This window comes from Choristoneura fumiferana, chromosome 27 (genome assembly GCF_025370935.1).
Source record: "Choristoneura fumiferana chromosome 27, NRCan_CFum_1, whole genome shotgun sequence".
NCBI classification, from domain to species: domain Eukaryota; kingdom Metazoa; phylum Arthropoda; class Insecta; order Lepidoptera; family Tortricidae; genus Choristoneura; species Choristoneura fumiferana.
The window spans coordinates 3,864,717-3,890,503 of NC_133498.1; the positions used below are offsets into that span (position 1 = coordinate 3,864,717).

Below are 25,787 nucleotides of genomic sequence, written 5' to 3' on the forward strand. Positions count from 1 at the left end.
CTTGTGTCGCCGTCGTGATCTTTAACATTAAACCTTATGTCCTTGTGTTAGTCACCGTCATATTCGCCAAATTTAATTTAAATTTAATTTAAATTTTGTAGATTTTAATTAACCAGATTGGTGATGCAACCATTTGCACGACCAAATTGAGTAGCCATTGAATTGGGTTCAAAGCAACTTTGTGTCGTAAACTTCCTAAACCGGTCGGGTTATACCTTACCATGTGCCATTAATAACCTCGAATATTTAAGTAATTAATATATGTATAGCAAAGACTTTACGGATAACAATTTCACTGTCGAAATGTTGTTATTTCGTTAAGTGGTTAACGCGGATAAGTAAATACCTGTAAAGAAATAATATTTATAGCTCATTTTTTTTTCATTAGTACTCTGGAACGTTCTAAGTATTTACTATCATTCAACGAATATCGTTCGTTATTTTTGAGTAACGTTAACTGATGTTTGTTTACATTAGACATATTATAGACGAAGTATTAATTATACTATTCACACTCATTAGTCAAGAAAATTGTACCGTTATTATTGTTGCTTAAACATAGACAGTGGTACAGGAAGGAAATAATTCGAAACCTCTCGGCAAGGGTATTCACATTACCCATAATACCTGGGCGACCGAGCTTTGGTCGGAGTAGTTTCTTTAGCTAATACCTACTCGAAAATTTGTAGGTAATTTACTACAGATAAGACTAAGCTAGATTGACTGTTCTCCCAGAAACTCCACATAGCAAATTTCATCCAAATCGTTATAGCCGTTTCCGAGATTCCGAAATAAATAAACGTACGACCGCGCCCTGCCTCATAATTTTTTACAGTTTGGATACTTGCGTTGTACATTGGGGAGTTATCAGTAGTTATCACCAATCAATTTAAAATGCTACTGAATTTATGTTAAACTTACTATTTAATATCGTTCGAGTAATAATTGTAATATTTATAACCTACTGTCTTGATTTGTTCTTCGTTGTTAATATATATAGTGTTGTGGAGAAATAAACCTTATTGACTTTAGTGTTAGGCTGAAATTACGCCAACAGATATTCTCGAGAAATATTCACAATTTATTGCTAGTTATTTGTTTAGGCAAAAAAATGTCGAAAGCGGTTGCTCGCCGTAATCTGGAACTTAAGCGCGAGATTTCAATTAAACGCGTCGATGAGTGCTTAGCGGCAGGCCTACAAGCTAAAGCGGACGCCTCGCGACTGTCGTTGTTCTTTTCGCGATTTAGTAAATTAGAGAGTTACTGCGCTAGCTTCGAAACGCATCATCTTAAACTTTGTTCAGAAATAAATGAGGTTAACGAATTAAATCAAGAAGACCTGGTACGTCAAGAATTCGATGATAAATACTTTCAAATTATTGAGATTCATTCTTTGTTGTCGTCAACGGCCAGTGCTGAATGTGAGACAAGTAGAACGGACTTATCCGTGAAGTTACCCCGATTGAATTTGGTACACTTTGATGGGGACATTAAATCATGGGGTACATTCTACGACATGTTTAACACAATGGTGCATCAAAACAAACGGTTATCGAACATAGAAAGGTTTTCTATTCTTATCTCACTTCTTACGGGTGAACCTTTGCAGTTGTTAAAGGGGTTTCCCCTCTCGGACAGCAATTACTTAGACGCCTACGCAGCCTTGATTGATAGATACCACAGCAAACGAAAGTTAGCATTTAGACATTGGGAGGATATACAAAACGCCAAATTGAATTGTAGCTCGCCCCGTGAATTACGTCGATTGGTTGACGCATTTAAGGAAAATTTGGCCGTATTGAAGAATTTAAGATTTCCAGTTAAGGATTGGGACTTCCCACTGTTTTATCTTTTGATCAATAAATTGGATCAGGACACTCGTCGTCGTTTTGAATTGCAAAATGATAATAAGGGCATACCTTCATTCGAAATTCTGTTAGAATTTGTAAGTAAGGCTGGGCAGGCGCTGGAGCTCGCCGAGCCCTTAGAAAGCGCACCGCTCCCCGCGCCCCGCGTGCCGGCGCCCCGCGGCCCTGCGCCCCGCGCCCCCGCGCGCGCCTGGGCCTCGCCCACCAGGCCCGCCTATACTGCCGCCTCTGGCTCGACACACAAGGTGTTGATGGCTGGTCATGCCGCGCCAAGTGACCCAACCTGTGTGTTATGCCGGTCTAATCACGACGTCGCTAAATGCTTGGCTTATCGTAACAAGTCTCCTCACGAACGCTTCGCTGTCGTTAAGGACAACAGACTTTGCGTGAATTGTCTTCGCGCTGGTCACGTGGTCAAATCCTGTCCGTCGCAATTTCGTTGTTTAAGGTGTAATGTTCCTCATCATACTAGTCTGCATTTCGATGACAGTATCGTTGAGCCCCCCAGCGCCGGTACTTCGTCGGCGAGCAGCGGCCCTGGAGCGCCGCCTCCGCCACCCGCCTCCTCGGTCGACCCTCATCTCGCAGTCAACAAACGAGTGACCATGCTCGCGTCTGGAGCACTACCAGCCAGCCACACTTCTCTTCTTGCCACTGCCGCCGTTGAAGTTTTGGATAGTTATGGTAGCTATCAAAAAATTCGTGTCGTTATTGATAGCCAATCGAACTTTATCACAAAACGTTGCGCGCAGCGTCTCGGACTTTCATTTCGTAAAATTACCGCCTCCATTGAAGGTATTGGTCAATTTTCGTCTTTAGCCACTACTTGTACCTCGGTTAAAATTCGCAGCACTTAGACCACATTTGAAACGCAAATTGAGGCTTTTGTCACCCCCAAAATTTGTAGTGAATTGCCCACTGTAGAAATCAACACTGATCAGTTACCCCATGTGTATGAACTCGACCTTGCCGACCCCGACTTTGCTACACCCGGTTATATCGACGCCCTGGTAGGAGTTGATTTGTTTTGTCAAATATTTTTGGGCAACCGTCACGACTTCGGCTCGGATGGCCCCACTGTATTCGAAACCAAATTTGGCTGGGTCGTCATGGGAAAGATCTCTTGCACGCGTACCCATTCCAGATCAACGTTGTTTTGTTCGTTTGAGTCCCTGGATGACCAAATTCGTAAATTTTGGGAGATAGAGAGCCTTCCCACATCCTCACCCGTCACTGATGATGAGGCCACGTGTGAGAGAATATTCGCCTCGACTCACGCACGTGACGCTGACGGGAGATATATCGTACGCTTGCCCTTCCGAACAACTAATCCTCAATTCGGTGAATCATTTGCCCTCGCTGAGCGTCGCCTGTTTTCGCTAGAAAAGAGACTTGCTCGTGATTTCAAGCTTCGTGACGACTATAATAGCTTTATGCGTGATTACTTAGACTCTGGCCACATGGAGCCGGTTAAACATCGTGCAACAGTACAGGTGTATTATCTGTCGCACCACTGCGTGCTGAAGCCCAGCAGCACCACTACTAAATTGCGAGTGGTTTTTGACGCAACGGCTCAGCCCGCTGGAGGTTCTTCATTAAACGATCAATTGCTTGTTGGTCCCAAATTGCAAAGTGATCTCATTTCGATTCTTCTTCGCTTTCGTTTACACGCAGTCGTATTTACGGCAGATATTCGGCAAATGTATCGCCAAATTTTAATCTCTCTCGATGATCGTGATTACCAACGAATATTGTTTCGATTCTCTCGCGATGAACCTATACAAGAATTTCGTCTCAACACCGTTACTTACGGGATGGCTTCATCTAGTTTTATTGCGATTCGCGCTATAATTCAGCTGGCAATCGATGAGGGCAAGGAATATCATCCTCGTGTAGCTGATGTCCTAAGAAGGGATATTTACGTCGATGACGTAGTGACAGGAGCCGACTCTATTGAATCCGCTCGCGCACTTCAATCTCAAATCATCGATTTATTGAGTAGAGGTTGCTTCGAACTTAGAAAGTGGTCGAGCAACTGCCCGGAATTGTTGGAGGATCTGGATCCAGATCACTGTCATAACAGCCCTCTTTCGTTTGATCAAGAGTCAGGATCTTCATCGCCTGTTAAAGTACTAGGCATGGAGTGGGAGCCATCTCGTGACGTCTTTTCGTTTACCGTCAGTCCACTCCATGAGAAATGCACAAAGCGGAATATTCTTTCGGAACTAGCTCGAATTTTCGATCCACTTGGTTTTCTAACTCCTCTGACTCTTGCATTTAAACGTATAATTCAAGAGCTTTGGACTCTCGGCTTGGACTGGGATGATACGGCACCCTCTCACGTTGCACAGAACTGGTCTCGTTATCGCACGGATTTAAGTATTCTGTCCACCCTCGAAATTCCTCGTTTCGTTCCATTGACAGACTCATGCAGCGTACAGCTGCATGGTTTCTGCGATGCCTCTGAGGTTGGATATGCCGCTGTTATATTCTTTCGAATTACTCATCGTGACAGCACTGTCATAAGTCAATTGATTATGGCTCGTTCAAAGGTAGCTCCTTTAAAAAGAACGTCAATCCCTCGTCTTGAGCTATGCGCTGCAGTGTTGTTGACAGATCTCGTTGAACACGTCAAGAGCATTTACGCCGACAACATTAAATTCCAAGACGTTTATTGTTGGTCTGATTCCACCATGACTCTGGCTTGGATGCGCTCCCCTTCCCATCGCTGGAAGACTTACGTAAGTAACCGGGTGAGCCACATACAAGAAAGAGTTTCTGCGGCTTATTGGCATCACGTTAGATCTCAAAGCAACCCAGCTGACTGTGCCTCGCGTGGGATAACCGTCCAAGAGCTTATTCAGCATCCGTTGTGGTGGACTGGACCAGTTTGGTTATCCGCTGAAAGTTGTGAATGGCCAACGTTGTCTTCACCCCTCGAAGAAGGCATCGATGTCGTTGAAGAGCAAAAATCTTCTAAACAAACCTCACTATTCGTCGCTATTGATAGGTTTGATGATTTTTTGCAAAGACACTCGAGTTTCGCCAAAGCCAAGCGAATTGTTGCTTATGTCCGTCGTTTCTTATTCAATTGTCGTAACTCTAACAATCGTGAAACTGGTCCTTTAACTCAAATTGAACTAAACGATGCCTTGAGTATTCTCGTCAAGTTAGCACAGACTGACGCATTTTCGGCTGAAATAAAGACAATTCAAAGGGGCAACAAATTACCTAAACCTCTTCGAAAACTTAGTATTTTCATCGATAAAAACGGTTTGTTGAGGGTGGGCGGCAGGCTGGCGCACTCAAATCTTGATTACGACTGCAAACATCCTTTTTTATTACCCAGTCAACACCGTCTTACAATGCTGATCGTTGATCAGGTCCACAAGGACAATCAGCATCCGGGCTTGCGTACTTTAGGTTTCTTGATAGCACAAAACTTTTGGATTATCGCGGCGAAACGTGTGATTAGAAGTCGTTTGTCCAAATGTGTGAGATGTTTTCGCGTTAGACCACAACCACTAAGCCCTCGCATGTCCGATCTCCCCAAGGTACGGATATCACAAGTCAAACCTTTTTCGTGTGTCGGTATCGATTTCGCAGGTCCGTTCCCCACATACATTAAACGTCACCGTGGGGCTCGGTCCTTCAAGACCTATATTTGCCTATTCATTTGTTTTGTGACCAAGGCCGTTCACATAGAGCTCGTCATCGGTTTGACAACGGAAGCCTTTCTTGCCGCACTTCGTCGTTTTATCGCTCGTCGTGGCCGATGCCAACGTATACATTGCGACCGTGGCACCAATTTCGTAGGCGCCCATAACACCTTGTTGCCTCTTATGCAGGAAGCAAGTGCTCTCGAAACCATTGAGTTTCATTTCAATCCACCGGCAGCGCCCCATTTCGGTGGTCTATGGGAGGCGAATATTGGATCTTTTAAGACTCATCTCGATCGCGTCGTTGGAAGTCAGATATTGACTTATGAGGAATTTCTTACGGTGTCAACTCAGATCGAGGCCGTCTTGAATTCACGCCCACTTTGTGAGATGACCTCTGACCCTAATGATATGTCTGTATTAACTCCTGGCCATTTCCTCACTCTCGAACCATTAACTTCATTACCAGAACCTCAAATCGATGAGAACGTTGCTCTTTTGAATCGATGGCAGTTAGTACAAAGACTTCATCGCGATTTCTGGAAACGATGGCACATGGAATATTTGCATACTTTAAATCAACGCTCGAAATGGCACACAGATTCTCCTGAACCTAGTATCGGCTCTCTAGTATTGATTAAAGATGAACAAAGCAAACCGCTCAGCTGGTCTCTCGGTCGAATCACTGCTCTACATCCCGGAAAGGATGGAGTTGCTCGTGTTGCAACTGTAAAGACACAATCGGGTCCAATGCAAAGACCGTTGGTAAAGTTGTGTCCTTTGCCTATTTCTTAATCGTATAAAATACGTTGTATTTTGGTGGGCGGAATGTTGCATTCGCACATCAATAATAATTATGTAGTTTTTTTTTTTATTTTTTTTTACGTAATTCGGAACGCATTTGTTGGTGACTGTTTTCGCGGTAGATATAGATTTTTATTATTGCCAATTGAAGGTAGATATGAGTGTGGGCTGCAAATGCTCGGTCGCATCTTTGCCGTGTGTCGTGTGTCGTATCGCATAAAAAAGGGAATCCTCAAATCAAGTCAGTTCGAAGCCTCTGGACGAGATTCCCTGCAGCATCAGCTCGTGGACCCAGGAAGTCGGTACCGACTGGACTGCAGACCAGGCAAGCGCTGGGTGAGTCGGCTTGCACTTTCTATCTGCTTTCACTGGCATTAGTTTCGTTTCTCGTAAAGGTCCTTCACCAAAATTAAAATTTCGATTTGCTTTCGTTTTGGAAAAATACGATTTCCCGGTTCGCGGGCGGCTGTACAGCAGCCTAAGGTATAAAATATACCAAAACTTGGAAGATTCCGTATAAAATACGAAATCCTTAGAAAAATATTACTTAATTTTTCGTAATGGCTACGGAACCCTATTTCGGGCGTATCCGACACGCTCTTGGCCGGTTTTTATTCTTTCCATCTAATGTATTTTTATGTGTAAATAAATGTTTCTCTCTCTCTCTATCTCTCTCTCTTTTTCTCTCTCAAACCGCGTCAGCTAGCTTAGGCCCTCTAAAGAATGCATACATAATAATAGTATCACCACCAGACCACCACCACAGTACACTGACTGACTGTTTATTTTGGTTTGTTAGTCTACCATCTGGTAGCATGGTGAATTCGAAACGCATCAGTGTAGTGTGGTGGTCGTGAGATGGGTTTGTGTATTGTAATTAATGTGTGTTCTTACAGTTTGGAAGTGGAGGAACTGCATGAACACACACTTTCTTGCAATAAACGTAGCAAAGTACCTAATCGTGTCAGTTCATTGATATGGACCTCCGCAAAGTAACGCCTGATTCAATAAATTAGAAAATATTCCCCGAAAACTAGTTTAAATAAATGGCGACTTATGCAACGACAGAGTCAATTGAATTTCCGGTCGCATAGCGCTAATTTTCCTGTCATATTAAACTACAACTTGCCTCTCTTTATATTGTGTCTCATCTCTTCTTACGCGTAAAAATCCCGCGCCTCATAGGTCAAAATTATTGGATTTTATCCTGATACTGAGGGACATTTCGGGATAAAAAGTAGCCTGAACGTCCTGTGATATCCACTTACCAAATATCAATCGTCCAAAATTACGGGATTTCACAAATATTTCCGCGGGTATGCCCAAAAATTACCATTGCATAAAAACACCGCCAAATTTCAAGCGTCTTATTCTAGCGGTGGAAATTTTGGGATATTATCCCAATCCCGAGGTTCACAGACGTAAAATTTGCTGCCCCCGTTACGAAAAGTGCAGTAAGTAGCTTGAGTTTTTGTCGAAATTGAGTTAAATACATATTCAGAATCAGCAAAACGAGTTCTACAACTTCTTCTTTGACTTTTTTACTGTAAATCGTCAGGATCAATGATTTACAATAAGCATAACTGCAGTAACTCGAAATTGGGGACATGATTTACAAACCATAGTCAAGTCAAAGTCAAAGTCGAAGTCAAAATATCTTTATTCAATTTAGGCTATAACAAGCACTTATGAATGTCAATAAAAAATCTACCACTGGTTCGGAAAAACCTCTGTTGAGAAGAATCCGGCAAGAAACTCAACGAGGTATATTTTTTTAAACAGATTTACAGGTGCAGTAAGTATAGATACTGCACTGACTTTTGAAGTCATTGTACAATATTACTTAGTCACTCCTTAACAAAAGTGCAGCTTCTAAAGTTACTGCGATTATAATTTGGAGAGATCGCGTTTAGTGCTGTTGAGCCGTGAAATCATAACTGCAGCCTAACCTGCATAAGGCCGCCTATTGCTTGCCTTGTAATATTTTTTTCTGTGTACCTGTTTTCTGTATCGCTTACTATGTCTGGTGTACAATAAAGAGTCTTTGTATTGTATTGTATTGTATTGTATTGCAGCTTCTAAAGTTACTGCGGTTGTAATTTGGGAAGATCGCGTTTAGTGCTATTGAACTGCCATGTCATAACTGCAGCTTCTAAAGTTACTGCAAGTTTAGTCGAGAACTTTTTCCTATTAACCATTAGGATTGTTGGAAATATATTATTAACAATGGTAACATCAAATAAGCAACCTGGCGCCATCTGTAGCTGTAAGTTTGTAGCTTCTTGTCTCTGGATATTTTTTATATAATAAAACCGTTCGAGGTCAGCTTTCACAGAAATACGTTGTTTTATTAAGGATAACTGCAGTATCCACATAACTATAATCATAACTGCAGTAACTGTAACAGTTACTGCAGTTATGATTAGAGATTGTGGTATTGCCGACTATGGAATTCCTAAGCATAAGCGCATTTTGCGTTAAATACCGCAAATGCCAGTGATTTTTAAAATTGTAATACAAAATATACATTCTGCGTTAAAATATGATTATTTTGGTACATGTTTCATATTCGTAGCTAAAATAGGTTACGAGATACAATTAAAATAAAAAATAAATCTTTGAACCTCGTTTTCTCGAAAACTAGTCGGGGGCAGTTTGGTACGAATGCTTTTTATGCAATGATAATGAAGACCATGATTCATTCATTCATTTATTTATTCATTTATAAGTCATGTTCATTACATTAGGTGACATATTATTAAATAGTAGGTACACGACACCCTGTAAGGGTATAAAAATATAATCCTAAAACTATTTTACTCCAATAATTCATTATATCTACGGATAAGAGGAGTGATGTCATTAATATACTAATGCTAATATAGTAAGGATTTATTGTGAATTTTCGTAACTTAATTAGATTGAAATTTAAATGAAATTTAATTTTAATAATGTTCAATGTCAAATTATTATTTTCAATATTATTATTAATGTCATCATTCAACTATTTCGTATTTCTTAAAAGTAGTGTATCAATTATAATTTTATTATGCACTACATAGGGGCATTTATATATTATTTAACATTTCACAGTGTATCATTTAAAAAGTCATCAATTTCATAATAACATTTTTCTACCAGTATTTTTTTTTACTTATTTTTAAACACATTTTCGTTGGTTTCCAAAGTGATCATTTCCGGTATTTTATTTGCTATGCGTATGCATCGGCAATAGGGGCCATTTTTAAACATAGCTAGTTTAGTTTTTGGTATTAATAATTGTTTTTTATTTTGGCTGTGTGATCTCAGTGTCTTTCTTGCCGTAAACAGGTTTGCGTGTTTCCTGACGAACAGTGCCGCTTCCAATATGTATATGTATGGACGGAAGTGTTAATTTTTTTAGTTTTGTGAAGTGCGGGCGGCAGCTGATATAATAGTTATCATGCGCACGGGAATTATTGCGGCATTCCGGAATTTCAAAGCGAAGCCACGAGTAAAAGGTAGGCGCTGTAATATAATACGCAAAGAAACATTCAATAATTTTATTTTATTGCGATTGCTTCAAGCCATCGTAAAAAAATAATATTTAAATCAAGATAAAGCTCAAATCCACTTTGAGTCTCGACAAATCGCGTTGAAGACTTAAAAAATCATATTTCAAGTTCATCGCAAAGTAATTATGTCCTACGCTTTCAAAAACGTAGTCTATGCACTTTGTGCGCTGTTGCCGATAGCGGCGCGGCAGATACGGCCGAGGGTCGTGGGAGGAGTACCAGATGATGGACAGGAGTTCCCATTCGCCGTTATGATTCAGTTTGCGCGCCCCCCAATGTTACGGACCTGCTCCGGCAGCCTTATTGCCTCGACTTGGGTCCTCACAGCCGCTCACTGCACCCCATCAGGAAATGAGATACACAAAAGAGTCAAGTATGGAGACCCAACGATACCATCAAATGAAACAAAGTTCTTCTCAAAAATAATTAGAGGAGTGCGCCATCCAGCTTTCAAAGTAAGTAACGAAAGAAGTTCTGACATTGGATTGTTGCAAATTGAACCAATTGCCAACTTTTTCAAAACGCCTTTTGCGAAACTATCTGCCGTGGACTACGTCGCTTTCATGGGGCTGCCAGTCAAATACGCTGGTTTCGGACGGACGAAATTACTACTCAAAGGAGAGAAGATACCTACCAGTGTGGACGTATGGAATGACTTGGAGCCGCCGTTTCGTGTGGGGGGAGAGCGTGGTGATCCCCTGTCCGCAGGCTGGTGATTTCGGCCAACTCCCTTTATCACCAGAAATCTGCGCGGCGCCGCGCTGCGGGCCCCGTCAGCAAACCTATTTTGGAGATTCAGGCGGCCCAATGATGTTTAATGGACGCGTCATTGGAGTAGCTTGCAGTTTATTTGATACTAATTTACCTCTTGTGATGTATACGGCTGTCAGTCCTTTTCTTGATTGGATATACGACACGATGCGTTCTGAATAAGAAGACTGAAATACTTTCAAACCAACGAGTAGAGAATGGCGACAAAACAACTATGGCACTGCATAACTGGAAGAGTATAAAACTGCATTTGATTTTGATTGTGCTGTTGAAACTCTTGGGCCGTGGGGACCCGACACTGAAAAACTTTTTTAATTATTAAAAATGAAGCTTGCCCGTTTCACAAGTGACCATAAACGGTACTACGACCACCAAACGACCACAAAACCTGACTATAAACGGCCAGAAACGTTAGGGTCGTCTTGATAAATGCTTGAATTCTTATTTTATAAATGACTAGCTTTTGCCCGCGACTTCGTCCGCGTGGAATAGTAACTTTGGGAAGTATTTAATTTATTTAGGGTACCTATTCTGCCAATAATAGCACATAGAAACTTCTACGGTTTACTGAAAATGACTTAATCACGTGCCGAAATGGCAAGTTTAATAAAGATTCATCGATTTATCTTCGATAATGACGACCTTCCATATGAACTTTCATCCCCTATTTCATCCCCTCACAGGTCGAATTTTCAAAAAAGCTCAAACAAATAATGACTTATTTCTTATTAAGTGTCTAAATGCCAAGTTTCATGGTTTTATTTTCGACAGCGACGAACTTCCACCATATAAACTTTCACCCCCTATTTCAACCCCTTAAAGCCTCTTTTTCGCGATAAAAGATAGCCTATGTTCTTTCCCAAGGTCTATTCTATCTCTGTACCCAATTTCATCCAAATCGGTTCAGCGGTTTTTGCGTGAAAGCGTAACAGACAGACAGAAAGACAGACAGACAGAGTTACTTTCGCATTTATAATATTATATAATATAGTATATATAGTATAATAGTATAATAGTATATAGTATAGAAGTATAGATAGTATAGATTTACCTGCCTTTTTTTGCGGCGGGTGCGCATTTTTTCACATAACTTTTTAAGTCCTATTATTGGAAGTCCGAACATTTTTCGCATACTATTTTACATCATAATGATCACTGCATATTTATATTAAATACTAACGATCAAAACTCATAATCATCATAACTCATAATATCTCATCATACACCTCGTTCATTCTAATATTCGTTTCATATATTTTCTTATAAATACTTACATCGAAACTCCCAATCATTCTAATTCACAGCGCCAATATTCATATATTTATTTTATACATAATATTTTTGTTTTCGTAAACTATTTAAGTGTGATTTACTCGCATTATTGACGCGCAGGGGCTTGGAAAATTTTCAATGGTGTGAAATCATGTATTTAAGGAAGCATTCCGTTAGGTACAACGACGAGCGAAGCGAGGAGGAGTGTTAGGTGGAAGTTCCACCCACCACTCCTCCTCATTTCGCTCGTCATAGAATTGTGACCCTACAGCACGCAAGCCGAGCGAGCGAAGCGAGCGTGCCACTGCAGCGGCCGGGACCGAACATATTATATAGGAGAAATAATTTACGATACAAGTAAATCTTATTTTGAATAGGTAGTTACTGTCATGAAAAACAATATTTGAGTTCAAATATTTTCCTCTTAATGCCATAATTATAAGAAAATTATGATATTTGTCTGTTATGAAGGAAAATTTTCTGAAAAACAACATTATGAGTTGAGATATATTCTTATTAATGACATTATGAGTAAAAAAAATATGAACACTGTTATGGTTATGAGTTCCGATATAAGCAATAAACAATATGACCAAAAATAGTAAGAGGGGAAAAAATACATACATATCCATAATCCTGGGTGAGTGTTAGTGAGTGAGTGAGTATGTTTGTTACTTCTTCATGATGAAATGGCTGGACGGATTTAGATGAAATTTGGCAAAAAGTTAGTTTATAACCTATATACTTACATAGGAACCTTTTTATTGCGGTATTCCCACGGGATAGGGGTGAGATCTTGAAATAACAACCGCTGGGCTTAGAGTCATGAAGTATGTAGATATATCTGGACCTTTGGAATAACACATAAGCTACTTTTTATCCCGATATTCCCACGTGATAGGGATAAAATCTCGAAATAAAATACGCTGGGCTTAGTCATGAAATTTGGTACGTATTATTAAAACGTACACTGGGTTTAGCTGTCGACGGCAGACTTATCAAATGACAAAAGTGACCCACTTACAATGTTAGACACTTGATTTTATACCATAATTAATAATAACCAGTTCTACCGCGACACTGCACCATCCGACGTTTTTATTGTCCAAGTAATGACCTACCCATCTTGTGTTTTATTACAAGTTGGGTAGGTGTACAAGATTTAATTTTATCGAAATGATGGGGCAATGGAACGTATCAATTCAAATGTATTAACTTAATCAACTTGTTCTAACATTCGGCATTTCCTGATAACATTTATTATGACCCATAATAGACAAAACAAAATAGGTACAGCAAGTAATAAAATAAATATACTTATACATAAAATGATTGCAATTGAAGACAGCCGTGGGACAATCCTTCACGACTAAAGCATATATCGACGGACAAACCTTCACGACTTTAACATGTGATCAACGGACAAACCTAGTCGATAGGTCGTTGGACAAATCTTCACGACTTTTGCATGTGTTCGACGACGAGATTTTCGTCCTTGTTCTTCGGAACGGTCTAATGACCGGTAACGTTCACGTTTACCCATATTTGGGGCGAAAAGTTCTTCTCAAAATGAAAACACACTTTTACTTTTTATCCCACTTCTGATTTATTAAAACGTAAAACAAACACTACTGTTTTTAGCGTCGACGGCAGACTTTTATTTCACTTCCAGTGCTTATCAAATGATAAAAGTGACCCACTTACAATGTTAGACACTTGATTTTATACCATAATTAATAATAACCAGTTTTACCGCGACACTGCACCATCCGACGTTTTTTTTGTCCAGTAATGTTGTGTTTTATTACAAGTTGGGTAGGTGTACAAGATTTATCGAAATTATGGTGCAATGGAACGTATCAAATCAAATGTATTAACTTAAACAACTTATTCTAACATTATATAGCTGGACACCTGGAATAACCATAGGCTACTTTTCATCCCGATATTCCCACGGGATGGGGATAAAATTTCGAAATAACAACCGCTGGGTTTAGAGTCATGAAATTTGGCATGGTTGTAATAATATAATGTCAATAAAACCACGATGTAATTTTAGGGAATTCCCACGAGAATTTAAGAAAATCCCGGAATTTCAATTCAACTGCTGTATCTAATGATTAACGCGTGTGAAGCCTGGTAAACGCTAGTAAAATATAAAATAGGAATAAGAATTTTATGCGTCAATATGGACCCAGCTGCGGCTACGCATGCATACTGATCTATTGAATAATTAAATAATTTTCCATCTTATTTTTTCGGATAAGTTCACTTTAATTTATCTTGCTATCTCAATTAGCTTTAGCTAACTTCAGCAAGCTAGTTGAGAAAACTTGATACATACGAAATTTTCCGACAAAATACATCGACGGTACTACATCAGAATCTGTAAACCATTAAGGCCGTCTTGCAGGAAAAAGTAAATCTAGATTTAGTAGTTAATCCAGGCTTAAGCTTGACAGTTCCATACAATTTCACACTACTAAACTGAGCTTAACGCTAACTCGAGATTTATGTGTTTACTGCAAGTGGGCCTAAGGCCCAGTACATAAAACTTTCTTAAAAAATTTAATATCTTTTTGTTATGCTACGCTACTTTGTCGCGAATAAATGATTTCTATTTCTATATATTTCTACTTCAGTAATTGAATTAAAATTGATATTGTCTTTGGTTTACCTGTATACTCATTAATGTAGGACTGTAAGTATTTGTTCAAAAAAAAAATAACAGGACATGGAACTCTCAAAAACTACATGCATCGTGAATAAGGGCTTTCATGTGATAGGTAACGCAATTTTAGAAGTATTTTGACCATCCTCCTGAATCCTCTCTCCCCGTTCTTAAACTTTACGTAAAAGTCAAATGACCATTTTTATTTAAGTGTTTTAGAATTTCTTTAGCCGTTTTCCAAATTTAGTCGTCATTTTTTTTGGAAGTCGCAAGTCAGCTTGAAAACAACAACAGATGATGCAAATCTACCACTTTTAAGGATATTAGTAAAGTACACGAATTCTTTACTAAAATCAGTGATTTAACGCGTTGTTCGAACCCCCCCCCCCCTCTCACCTTTGTAACGTATGGAATGACTTGAAGCCGCCGTTTCGTGTAGGGGAGGGCGTGGTGATCTCCTGTCATTAGGATGGTGGTTTAAGTCCCAGTACACCAGCCATCTGCGTGGCACCGCGCTGCGGGCCCCGTTAGGAACCCTACTTTGGAGATTCAGGCGGCCCAATGATGTTTAATGGACGCGTCATTTCATCAAGGCTAACTTATCCCTTTGCAGAATCTCCGTCAGACGGCCATAATGTACAACATATTTTCGAGGTGTCAAATAGGCATGCACCATTTTTCTCTTTTTTTCCTCTTATTTGGCTGCAGCTGAAAATCAGCGCTGTGGTTCCGTACCTCAGCATTGCTGAGCTGCCAGCCCTTTCGGCTAGCTTTAAGTTGACCTAAATTAAACATTAAGTTATATGTACCTGATGTATGCTACCTACAAGTTTGCCGAATAAACTTTTTTTTTCTTTCTTTCTTTCTTTCTTTCTTTCTTTCTTTCATTGGAGTAGTTTCAGACTTGCTTGCGATTGGCTCATTTAGATATTATCCAATCACAAGCGTGACAGAAATGCCAAACGAACCTCACGGCACTAACGCCATCTAGCTTTATTTTGCCTGTCGTAAAACCCTAATTCGTCTGTATGTTTTTATTTGTAAATATAAATAAATAAATATAGTTTAATTCAGATCACAAAGAATCCATAATTTTGTTAGTACAATAATATTTACATACTATAAACCGTTCGTGATTAACTTTAATATTGATAATAATTTAATCAATTAAATGTAATTAGTATTATAACAAAAAGGTCACATAAAACAATTTCGAAATGCTAATAAATATTAAATACAAAATATAGGTTTTAGGCTTAGAATCAGGTTAATTCATGTATAGTTTTATTTTGTTTTTTTTTGTGTCTATTGTGTATAAATTAATTACATTTTTTTGTGCTATAGATAATAATATTATAAAAAAGAAAAAGTTTAGTTTTATTAAAGAATAAAAAATATATAAACAACTTAAGCAGAAAAGTGTCCAATGCTTCACTATCTCCTCTACCTTTTAAACTTTTAGTAAATTAAAAGTAGACATTTCTGAAACATTTTTTTTAAATCTGAAAAATGTTTTAGGGGTACTCAGTCTTAACTCAAATGCCTGCTGAAATATATATTCTGGAACAATTTTAATATGTACGTACCACCACTGCTATTCGGTCGTCAATTGAAGTCGGTTATAGTTTTGATTTAAGAAAAATCGTTATTTATTTTCAGGCGAACGTCTCGGCCTGATGCAATCGCTAGCGGGCCTGGCGGCACTCCTGCGCACGTGCACAGTGGCTCCATCTGTGAACACGCGTCGAACACCTCTCTCGGATCCGGCCGCTATGATCGTACAGAACATTAAAAGCGGCCTGCCACTGCAGTTGCAAACACGAAAGCTTCTCGCTACTCCTCACTAGATGTCGCTTAATTCAAATTAAGGTTACAGCCAAATTACAGCTACTAGCTCTCTAGTAGGCTAATTTCCTAAAAAGTTCTGACTATCTTTGGTGATACTGCAATACTGCGTAACAAGCATTTTCCATAAGGTATAATTTTCACTGCAGTAACAGTACGACATTGTGACTTTGTGACATTGTACTGTTTTGACAGTGAACATTATGCCTTATAACTTAGTTGTTAGTGCCAGTATCTGGGTTAGTCGATATTGCATAATAATTGTAATAAATATCATATTATTATATTATATTTTATACTGTACATTTGTTTAGAATTTTAAATCAGCGGGTCAAAGTGGCCAGCGTCTTGGGTACAATGTCCCACGCTGTCTGTGCCCTTAGCGTAAGTTTTCGGTTACAAAATACGTCTCGATCGCGTTCGCGTTAAAATCTCAATTTGTATGGAAACACGAACAGCGCCTCTAGCGGAACGTTTGCGATTTTCGTGTTTCCATACAAATTGAGATTTTGCGCGAACGCGATCGAGACGTATTTTGTAACCGAAAAATTACACTAGGGGTACTGTTCGTGTTTCCATACAAATTGAGATTTTAACGCGAACGCGATCAAGACGTATTTTGTAACCGAAAAATTACACTAAGGGCACTGCTGCCTTTGGAATCCAAACGTCTTTCTAAACTTCCGTTTTAACTAGACATTAACTTTACAAACTGTTTTATGATGTAAAGTTTTAATTTAATAAGTCATGTTCATTACATTAGGTGACATATTATTAAATGGGTCAATCAACTATTTTACCGACACTTTGGGCGTCTCCTGCGTTACCAAAATTGTCTCTGGCGTTACCAAAAAATCGTACTTCCAACGAGATATTTCACGGTTTAATAGCTTAAACTTACGTAGGATGGCATGTATTCATGTACACCATCTATTAAATTACAGAAAAAACATGTTTACTTACAAAAATCTGCAATTGTTTGAAAAATGTCGCGGACAGATTAGTGTCGGTAAAAAAGTTGATTGGCCCAAATAGTAGGTACACGACACCCTGTAAGGGTATAAAAATATAATCCTAAAACTATTTTACTCCAATAATTCATTATATCTACGGATAAGAGGAGTGATGTCATTAATATACTAATGCTAATATAGTAAGAATTTATTGTGAATTTTCGTAACTTAATTAGATTGAAATTTAAATGAAATTTAATTTTAATAATGTTCAATGTCAAATTATTATTTTCAATATTATTATTAATGTCATCATTCAACTATCTCGTATTTCTTAAAAGTAGTGTATCAATTATAATTTTATTATGCACTACATAGGGGCATTTATATATTATTTAACATTTCACAGTGTATCATTTAAAAAGTCATCAATTTCATAATAACATTTTTCTACCAGTAATTTTTTTAACTTATTTTTAAACACATTTTCGTTGGTTTCCAAAGTGATCATTTCCGGTATTTTATTTGCTATGCGTATGCATCGGCAATAGGGGCCATTTTTAAACATAGCTAGTTTAGTTTTTGGTATTAATAATTGTTTTTTTTTTAATTTTGGCTGTGTGATCTCAGTGTCTTTCTTGTCGTAAACAGGTTTGCGTGTTTCCTGACGAACAGTGCCGCTTCCAATATGTATATGTATGGACGGAAGTGTTAATTTTTTTAGTTTTGTGAAGTGCGGGCGGCAGCTGATATAATAGTTATCATGCGCACGGGAATTATTGCGGCATTCCGGAATTTCAAAGCGAAGCCACGAGTAAAAGGTAGGCGCTGTAATATAATACGCAAAGAAACATTCAATAATTTTATTTTATTGCGATTGCTTCAAGCCATCGTAAAAAAATAATATTTAAATCAAGATAAAGCTCAAATCCACTTTATAAGAGTCTCGACAAATCGCGTTGAAGACTTAAAAATTCATATTTCAAGTTCATCGCAAAGTAATTATGTCCTACGCTTTCAAAAACGTAGTCTATGCACTTTGTGCGCTGTTGCCGATAGCGGCGCGGCAGATACGGCCGAGGGTCGTGGGAGGAGTACCAGATGATGGACAGGAGTTCCCATTCGCCGTTATGATTCAGCTTGCGCGCCCCCAATGTTACGGACCTGCTCCGGCAGCCTTATTGCCTCGACTTGGGTCCTCACAGCCGCTCACTGCACCCCATCAGGAATTGAGATACACAGAAGAGTCAAGTATGGAGACCCAACGATACCATCAAATGAAACAAAGTTCTTCTCAAAAATAATTAGAGGAGTGCGCCATCCAGCTTTCAAAGTAAGTAACCAAAGAAGTTCTGACATTGGATTGTTGCAAATTGAACCAATTGCCAACTTTTTCAAAACGCCTTTTGCGAAACTATCTGCCGTGGACTACGTCGCTTTCATGGGGCTGCCAGTCAAATACGCTGGTTTCGGACGGACGAAATTACTACTCAAAGGAGAGAAGATACCTACCAGTCTGGACGTATGGAATGACTTGGAGCCGCCGTTTCGTGTGGGGGAGAGCGTGGTGATCCCCTGTCCGCAGGCTGGTGATTTCGGCCCCCTCACTTTAACACCAGAAATCTGCGCGGCGCCGCGCTGCGGGCCCCGTCAGCAACCCTACTTTGGAGATTCAGGCGGTCCAATGATGTTCAATGGACGCGTCATTGGAGTAGCTTGCGGTTCATTTGATACTAATTTACCTCTTGTGATGTATACGCCTGTCAGTCCTTTTCTTGATTGGATATACGACACGATGCGTTCTGAATAGGAAGACTGAAATACTTTCAAAACAGCGAGTAGAGAATGGCGACAAAACAACTATGGCACTGCATAACTGGAAGAGTATAAAACTGCATTTGATTTTGATTGTGCTGTTGAAACTCTTGGACCCGACACTGAAAAACTTTTTCAATTATTAAAAATGAAGCTTGCCCGTTTCACAAGTGACCATAAACGGTACTACGACCACCAAACGACCACAAAACCTGACTGTAAACGGCCAGAAACGTTAGGGTCGTCTTGGAAAATGCTTGAATTCTTATTTTATAAATGAGTTACCTGCCTTTTTTTGCGGCGGGTGCGCATTTTTTCACATAACTTTTTATGGTCTGTCCCAGAATTCGAGATACTAAAATGACGTTTCATGTGTTACCTGTTTTTTGCGTCTCATAAATAGTGATGTGCCGCAACCGGTTATCACCGAAAGATTTTGTAGGTAACCAATGTATGTATGTCGTAAAATATTAAGATATGAACAGATCCGTGATGTACTAAAATGTAGGGGACTTAGGACATTCTAGAAAAGGTAAAATAGGTCTAATAAAAATGCGACCGTTTTCGAGATATTTCGACTTTTTATAGATGTTGATGTTTAAGTTTCAATTTCATTCTAAGTAAGTTTTACAACCATACACTTCTCGGCTTTGCTAAGAGGTTGACGTTTCCGTTTTTTCCGAGGCGAAAGTATTTCTTCGCTGCGTCGTCTATGCGACGAAGTACTTGGCTGCTCAGAGTCCATGTTTAATCAAACAAAACAACAAAAACACGACCAAACAAAACAAAATTAACAAATAAAAAGTCTATCTCAACAAATTTAACAAATAACGTCAACAGCAACAATAACACGAGAAAACGCACTGATCACATCCGATGGCAATACGAGTAAAGTAACGAAAATCGGTTGAATACCACTTGAATACGAAAAACATGAACAATGACGTTGTGTGATATCTGAGGGCCTACTCCGGAATTCGAAAATCAAAGTTCGTACCGTAACATCCCTCTCACTTACGTATTAAATTAAATAGTAGTGTCAGAAGGACGGAACTACACGAACTTCGATTTTCGTAGTAGCCCTGCTGGCCCTGACTACGAAATGCAAAACTCGAACTTCGTATGTTGCCGTCCCGCTGACGCTTATCTCATTCAATACGCGAGTGAAAGGGACGGTGCCATACGAACTTCGTTTTTCTAGTTTTGTAGTAGCCCCTCTGTATTATTTTTTACATTGGCACTAAGTGATGAACACTGTATTTTTACCTGTGCTTAGATTTTATCACTTTATCGTATGATAAAGTAAAATGGAAAGTAGAATATTGAATGCATTAATGTTATTTTTGCTATCGTAAAATAAACATTTTATCGGTTATTTACGAAACCGAAATCACGGAGCAGCACTGTTCCTTTTATGCTGGCCACATTATTTTTACGTTTGACATTTCAGACTGTCATTTTAGTATCTCGAATTCTGGAACAGACCATAGTGTGCTAATATTATAATTAGTCCATTTTAGTTACATTATCAGAAAATATTGTAGGTTAAAGAAAAAAGTATAAAGATATAGGTACCTAGGTCCTATTATTGAAAGTCCGAACATTTTTCACATATTATTTTATATTAAATACTAACGATCAAAACTCATAATCATCATAACTCATAATATCTCATCACACACCTCGTTCATTCTAATATTTGTTTCATATATTTTCTTATAAATACTTACATCGAAACTCCCAATCATTCTAATTCACAGCGCCAATATTCATAAATTTATTTTATACATAATATTTTCGTTTTCGTAAATTATTTTACTCGCATTATTGACGCGCAGGGGCTTGGAATTTTTCAATGGTGTGAAATCACATGATTTCACACCATTAAAAATCCACCATTCCGCCATGTAAGGAAGCATTCCGTTAGGTACAACGACGAGCGAAGCGAGGAGGAGTGTTAGGTGGAAGTTCCACCCACCACTCCTCCTCATTTCGCTCGTCATAGAATTGTGACCCTACAGCACGCAAGCCGAGCGAGCGAAGCGAGCGTGCCACGGCAGCGGCCGGGACCGAACATATTTTTTGACTAATACTTATATAGGAGAAATAATTTACGATACAAGTAAATCTTATTTTGAATAGGTAGTTACTGTCACGAAAAACAATATTTGAGTTCAAATATTTTCCTCTTAATGCCATAATTATAAAAAAATTATGATATTTTTCTGTTATGAAGGAAAATTTTCTGAAAAACAACATTATGAGTTGAGATATATTCTTAGTAATGACATTATGAGTAAAAAAAATATGAACACTGTTATGGTTATGAGTTCCGATATTAGCAATAAAAAATATGACCAAAAATAGTAAGAGGAAAAAAAATATGAAGTGATTATTATGAATAAAAATCGATAATTCTATCCTACTAATATTATAAATGTGAAAGTTTGTGAGTGAGTGAGTGAGTGTTAGTGAGTGAGTGAGTATGTTTGTTACTTCTTCACGATGAAACCGCTGGACGGATTTAGATGAAATTTGGCAAAAAGTTAGTTTATAACCTAGATACTTACATAGGAACCTTTTTATTGCGATATTCCCACGGGATAGGGGTAAGATCTTGAAATACAACCGCTGGACTTAGAGTCATGAAATTTTGTATGTAGATAGATATCTGGACCTTTGGAATTAAACATAAGCTACTTTTTATCCCGATATTCCCACGTGATAGGGATAAAATCTCGAAATAACATTCGCTGGGATTAGTCATGAAATTTGGAAGGTACGTATTATTAAAACGTACACTGGGTTTAGCTGTCGACGGCAGACTTTTATTTCACTTCCAGTGCTTATCAAATGACAAAAGTGACCCACTTACAATGTTAGACACTTGATTTTATACCATAATTAATAATAACCAGTTCTACCGCGACACTGCACCATCCGACGTTTTTATTGTCTAAGTAAGGACCTACCCATCATGTGTTTTATTACAAGTTGGGTAGGTGTACAAGATTTATCGAAATGATGGTGCAATGGAACGTACCTATCAAATCAAATGTATTTACTTAAAGAACTTATTCTAACATTATATAGCTGGACACCTGGAATAACACATAGGCTAATTTCATCCCGATATTCCCACGGGATAGGGATAAAATTTCGAAATAACAACCGCTGGGTTTAGAGTCATGAAATTTGGCATGGTTGTAATAATATAATGTCAATAAAAACCACGATGTAATTTTAGGGAATTCCCACGAGAATTTAATAAAATCCCGGAATTTCAATTCAACTGCTGTATCTAATGATTAACGCGTGTGAAGCCCGGTAAACGCTAGTAAAATATAAAATAGGAATAAGAATTTTATGCGTCAATTTGGACCCACCTGCGGCTGCGCATGCATACTGATCTATTGAATAATTAAATGATTTTCCATCGTATTTTGACGGATAAGTTCACTTTAATTTATCTTGCTATCTCAATTAGCTTTAGCTAACTTCAGTAAGCTAGTTGAGAAAACAAGATACATACGAAATTTTCCGACAAAATACATCGACGGTACTACATCAGAATCTGTAAACCATTAAGGCCGTCTTGCAGGAAAAAGTAAATCTAGATTTAGTAGTTAATCCAGGCTTAAGCTTGACAGTTCCATACAATTTCACACTACTAAACTGAGCTTAACGCTAACTCGAGATTTATGTGTTTACTGCAAGTGGGCCTAAGGCCATAAAACTTTCTTAAAATTTTTAATATCTTTTTGTTATGCTACGCTACTTTGTCACGAATAAATGATTTCTATTTCTATATATTTCTACTTCAGTAATTGAATTAAAATTGATATTGTCTTTGGTTTACCTGTATACTCATTAATGTAGGACTGTAAGTATTTGTTAAAAAAAAAATAACAGGACATGGAACTCTCAAAAACTACATGCATCGTGAATAGGGGCTTTCATGTGATAACGCAATTTTAGAAGTATTTTGAACATCCTCCTGAATCCTCTCTCCCCGTTCTTAAACTTTACGTAAAAGTCAAATGACCATTTTTATTTAAGTGTTTTAGAATTTCTTTAGCCGTTTTACAAATTTAGTCGTCATTTTTTTGGAAGTCGCAAGTCAACTTGAAAACAACAACAGATGATGCAAATCTACCACTTTTAAGGATATTAGTAAAGTACACGAATTCTTTATAAAAATCTGTGATTTAACGCGTTGTTCGAACCCCCCCCCCCCTCTCTCCTTTGTAACGTATGGAATGACTTGAAGCCGCCGTTTCGTGTAGGGGAGGGCGGAATGATCTCCTGTCATTAGGATGGTGGTTTAAGTCCCAGTACACCAGCCATCTGCGTGGCACCGCGCTGCGGGCCCCGTTAGGAACCCTACTTTGGAGATTCAGGCGGCCCAATGATGTTTAATGGACGCCTCATTTCATCAAGGCTAACTTATCTCTTTGCAGAATCTCCGTCAGACGGCCATAATGTACAACATATATGTATAACATATTTTCAAGGTGTCAAATAGGCATGCACCATTTTTCTCTTTTTTTTTTCCTCTTTATTTGGCTGCAGCTGAAAACCAGCGCTGTGGTTCCGTACCTCAGCATTGCTGAGCTGCCAGCCCTTTCGGCTAGCTTTAAGTTGACCTAAATTAAACATTAAGTTATATGTACCTGATGTATGCTACCTAGAAGTTTGCCGAATAAACTTTTTCTTTCTTTCTTTCTTTCTTTCTTTCTTTCTTTCATTGGAGTAGTTTCAGACTTGCTTGCGATTGGCTCATTTAGATATTATCCAATCACAAGCGTGACAGAAATGCCAAACGAACCTCACGGTACTAACGACATCTAGCGATATTTTGCCCGTCGAAAAACCCTAATTCGTCTGTATGTTTTTATTTGTAAATATAAATAAATTAATATAGTTTAATTCAGATCACAAAGAATCCATAATTTTGTTAGTACAATAATATTTACATACTATAAACCGTTCGTGATTAACTTTAATATTGATAATAATTTAATCAATTAAATGTAATTAGTATTGTAATAAAAAAGGTCACATAAAACAATTTCGAAATGCTAATAAATATTAAATACAAAATATAGGTTTTAGGCTTAGAATAAGGTTAATTCAGTTATAGTTTTATTTTGTTTTTTTGTGTCTATTGTGTATAAATGAATTACAGATTTTTTTTGTGCTATAGATAATAATACTATAAAAAAGAAAAAGTTTAGTTTTATTAAAGAATAAAAAATATATAAACAACTTAAGCAGAAAAGTGTCCAATGCTTCACTATCTCCTCTACCTTTTAAACTTTTAGTAAATTAAAAGTAGACATTTCTGAAACATTTTTTTACTTACTCGGGTACTCGGTCTTAACTCAAATGCCTGCTGAAATATATATTCTGGAACAATTTTAATATGTACGTACACCTCGTATATTACCTCTCAAACCACTGCTATTCGGTCGTCAGTTGAAGTCGGTTATAGTTTTGATTTAAGAAAAATCGTTATTTATTTTCAGGCGAACGTCTCGGCCTGATGCAATCGCTAGCGGGCCTGGCGGCACTCCTGCGCACGTGCACAGTGGCTCCATCTGTTAACACGCGTCGAACACCTCTCTCGGATCCGGCCGCTATGATCGTACAGAACATTAAAAGCGGCCTGCCACTGCAGTTGCAAACACGAAAGTTTCTCGCTACTCCTCACTAGATGTCGCTCAACTCAAATTAAGATTACAGCCAAATTACAGCTACTAGCTCTCTAGTAGGCTAATTTCCTAATAAGTTCTGACTATCTTTGGTGATACTGCAATACTGCGTAACAAGCATTTTCCATAAGGTATAATTTTCACTGCAGTAACAGTACGACATTGTGACTTTATGACATTGTACTGTTCTGACAGTGAACATTATGCCTTATAACTTAGTTGTTAGTGCCAGTATCTGGTGTTAGTCGATATTGCATAATAATTGTTGTAATAAATGTCATATTACTATATACTTTAACTTTTTTTCCAGTACTTCCAGCTGCGAACCTTATTTTTTTAATGACTAGTGTGCAAGATTGCACACCTTTTTGCAGTAGTTTAGTTTTTAATACATTTTTAATTTGTCTATGGATTTTTGATATGTGACTTTGATTATACTTTTGTTCCAACGGAAAACCAGTGCCTATTCTTTTAATCCAAAATATTGGTCCATCTACCGGTAAAAATTATGAATACGCGTTCCAAAAGTGCAAAAGTAAACGTGCCCAACATGGGAGGTGGTATGACATCCCTGGCAGGGCAACAGGAGTCTTCCTCGTCCGCGCAGCCAAGCGCGGACCCGCCCTTTCGGCAACAGGAGTCTTCCTCGTCCGTGCAGCGAAGCGCGGACCCGCCCTTTCGGCATCAGGAGTATTCCTCGTCCGTGCAGCGAAGCGCGGACCCGCCCCTACACGCCGCACAGTCGGCACCTTCCCGCACGTCAAGTGGCGCTACCTCACGCTCTACCATAGTGGCGCGGCAGCTGGAGGCTCAAGCCCTGCACGCACGCCGACTAGCGGACATAGAAAATGAACGCGAGCG

The 25,787-nt window shown here is 38.6% G+C and overlaps 1 protein-coding gene across 2 annotated transcripts in view; it reads left to right on the plus strand.

The window, feature by feature from the left end:
* The window catches only part of LOC141443614 (cytochrome P450 6B6-like), a 28,145-nt gene extending 2,929 nt beyond the window's left edge, over positions 1–25,216 (plus strand). The window contains exons 3-4 of one of the 2 annotated variants that reach the window (XR_012453060.1): positions 16,259–18,218; positions 24,741–25,216. Coding sequence is in view for 1 of the 2 variants with exons in the window: in XM_074108956.1 (XP_073965057.1) it covers positions 16,259–16,446 (188 nt within the window). In the remaining variant the exon portion in view is untranslated. The remainder of the gene's footprint in view (positions 1–16,258; positions 18,219–24,740) is intronic. The other variant, XM_074108956.1, reaches the window with a different exon arrangement.
* The last annotated feature ends 571 nt before the right edge of the window (positions 25,217–25,787 follow it).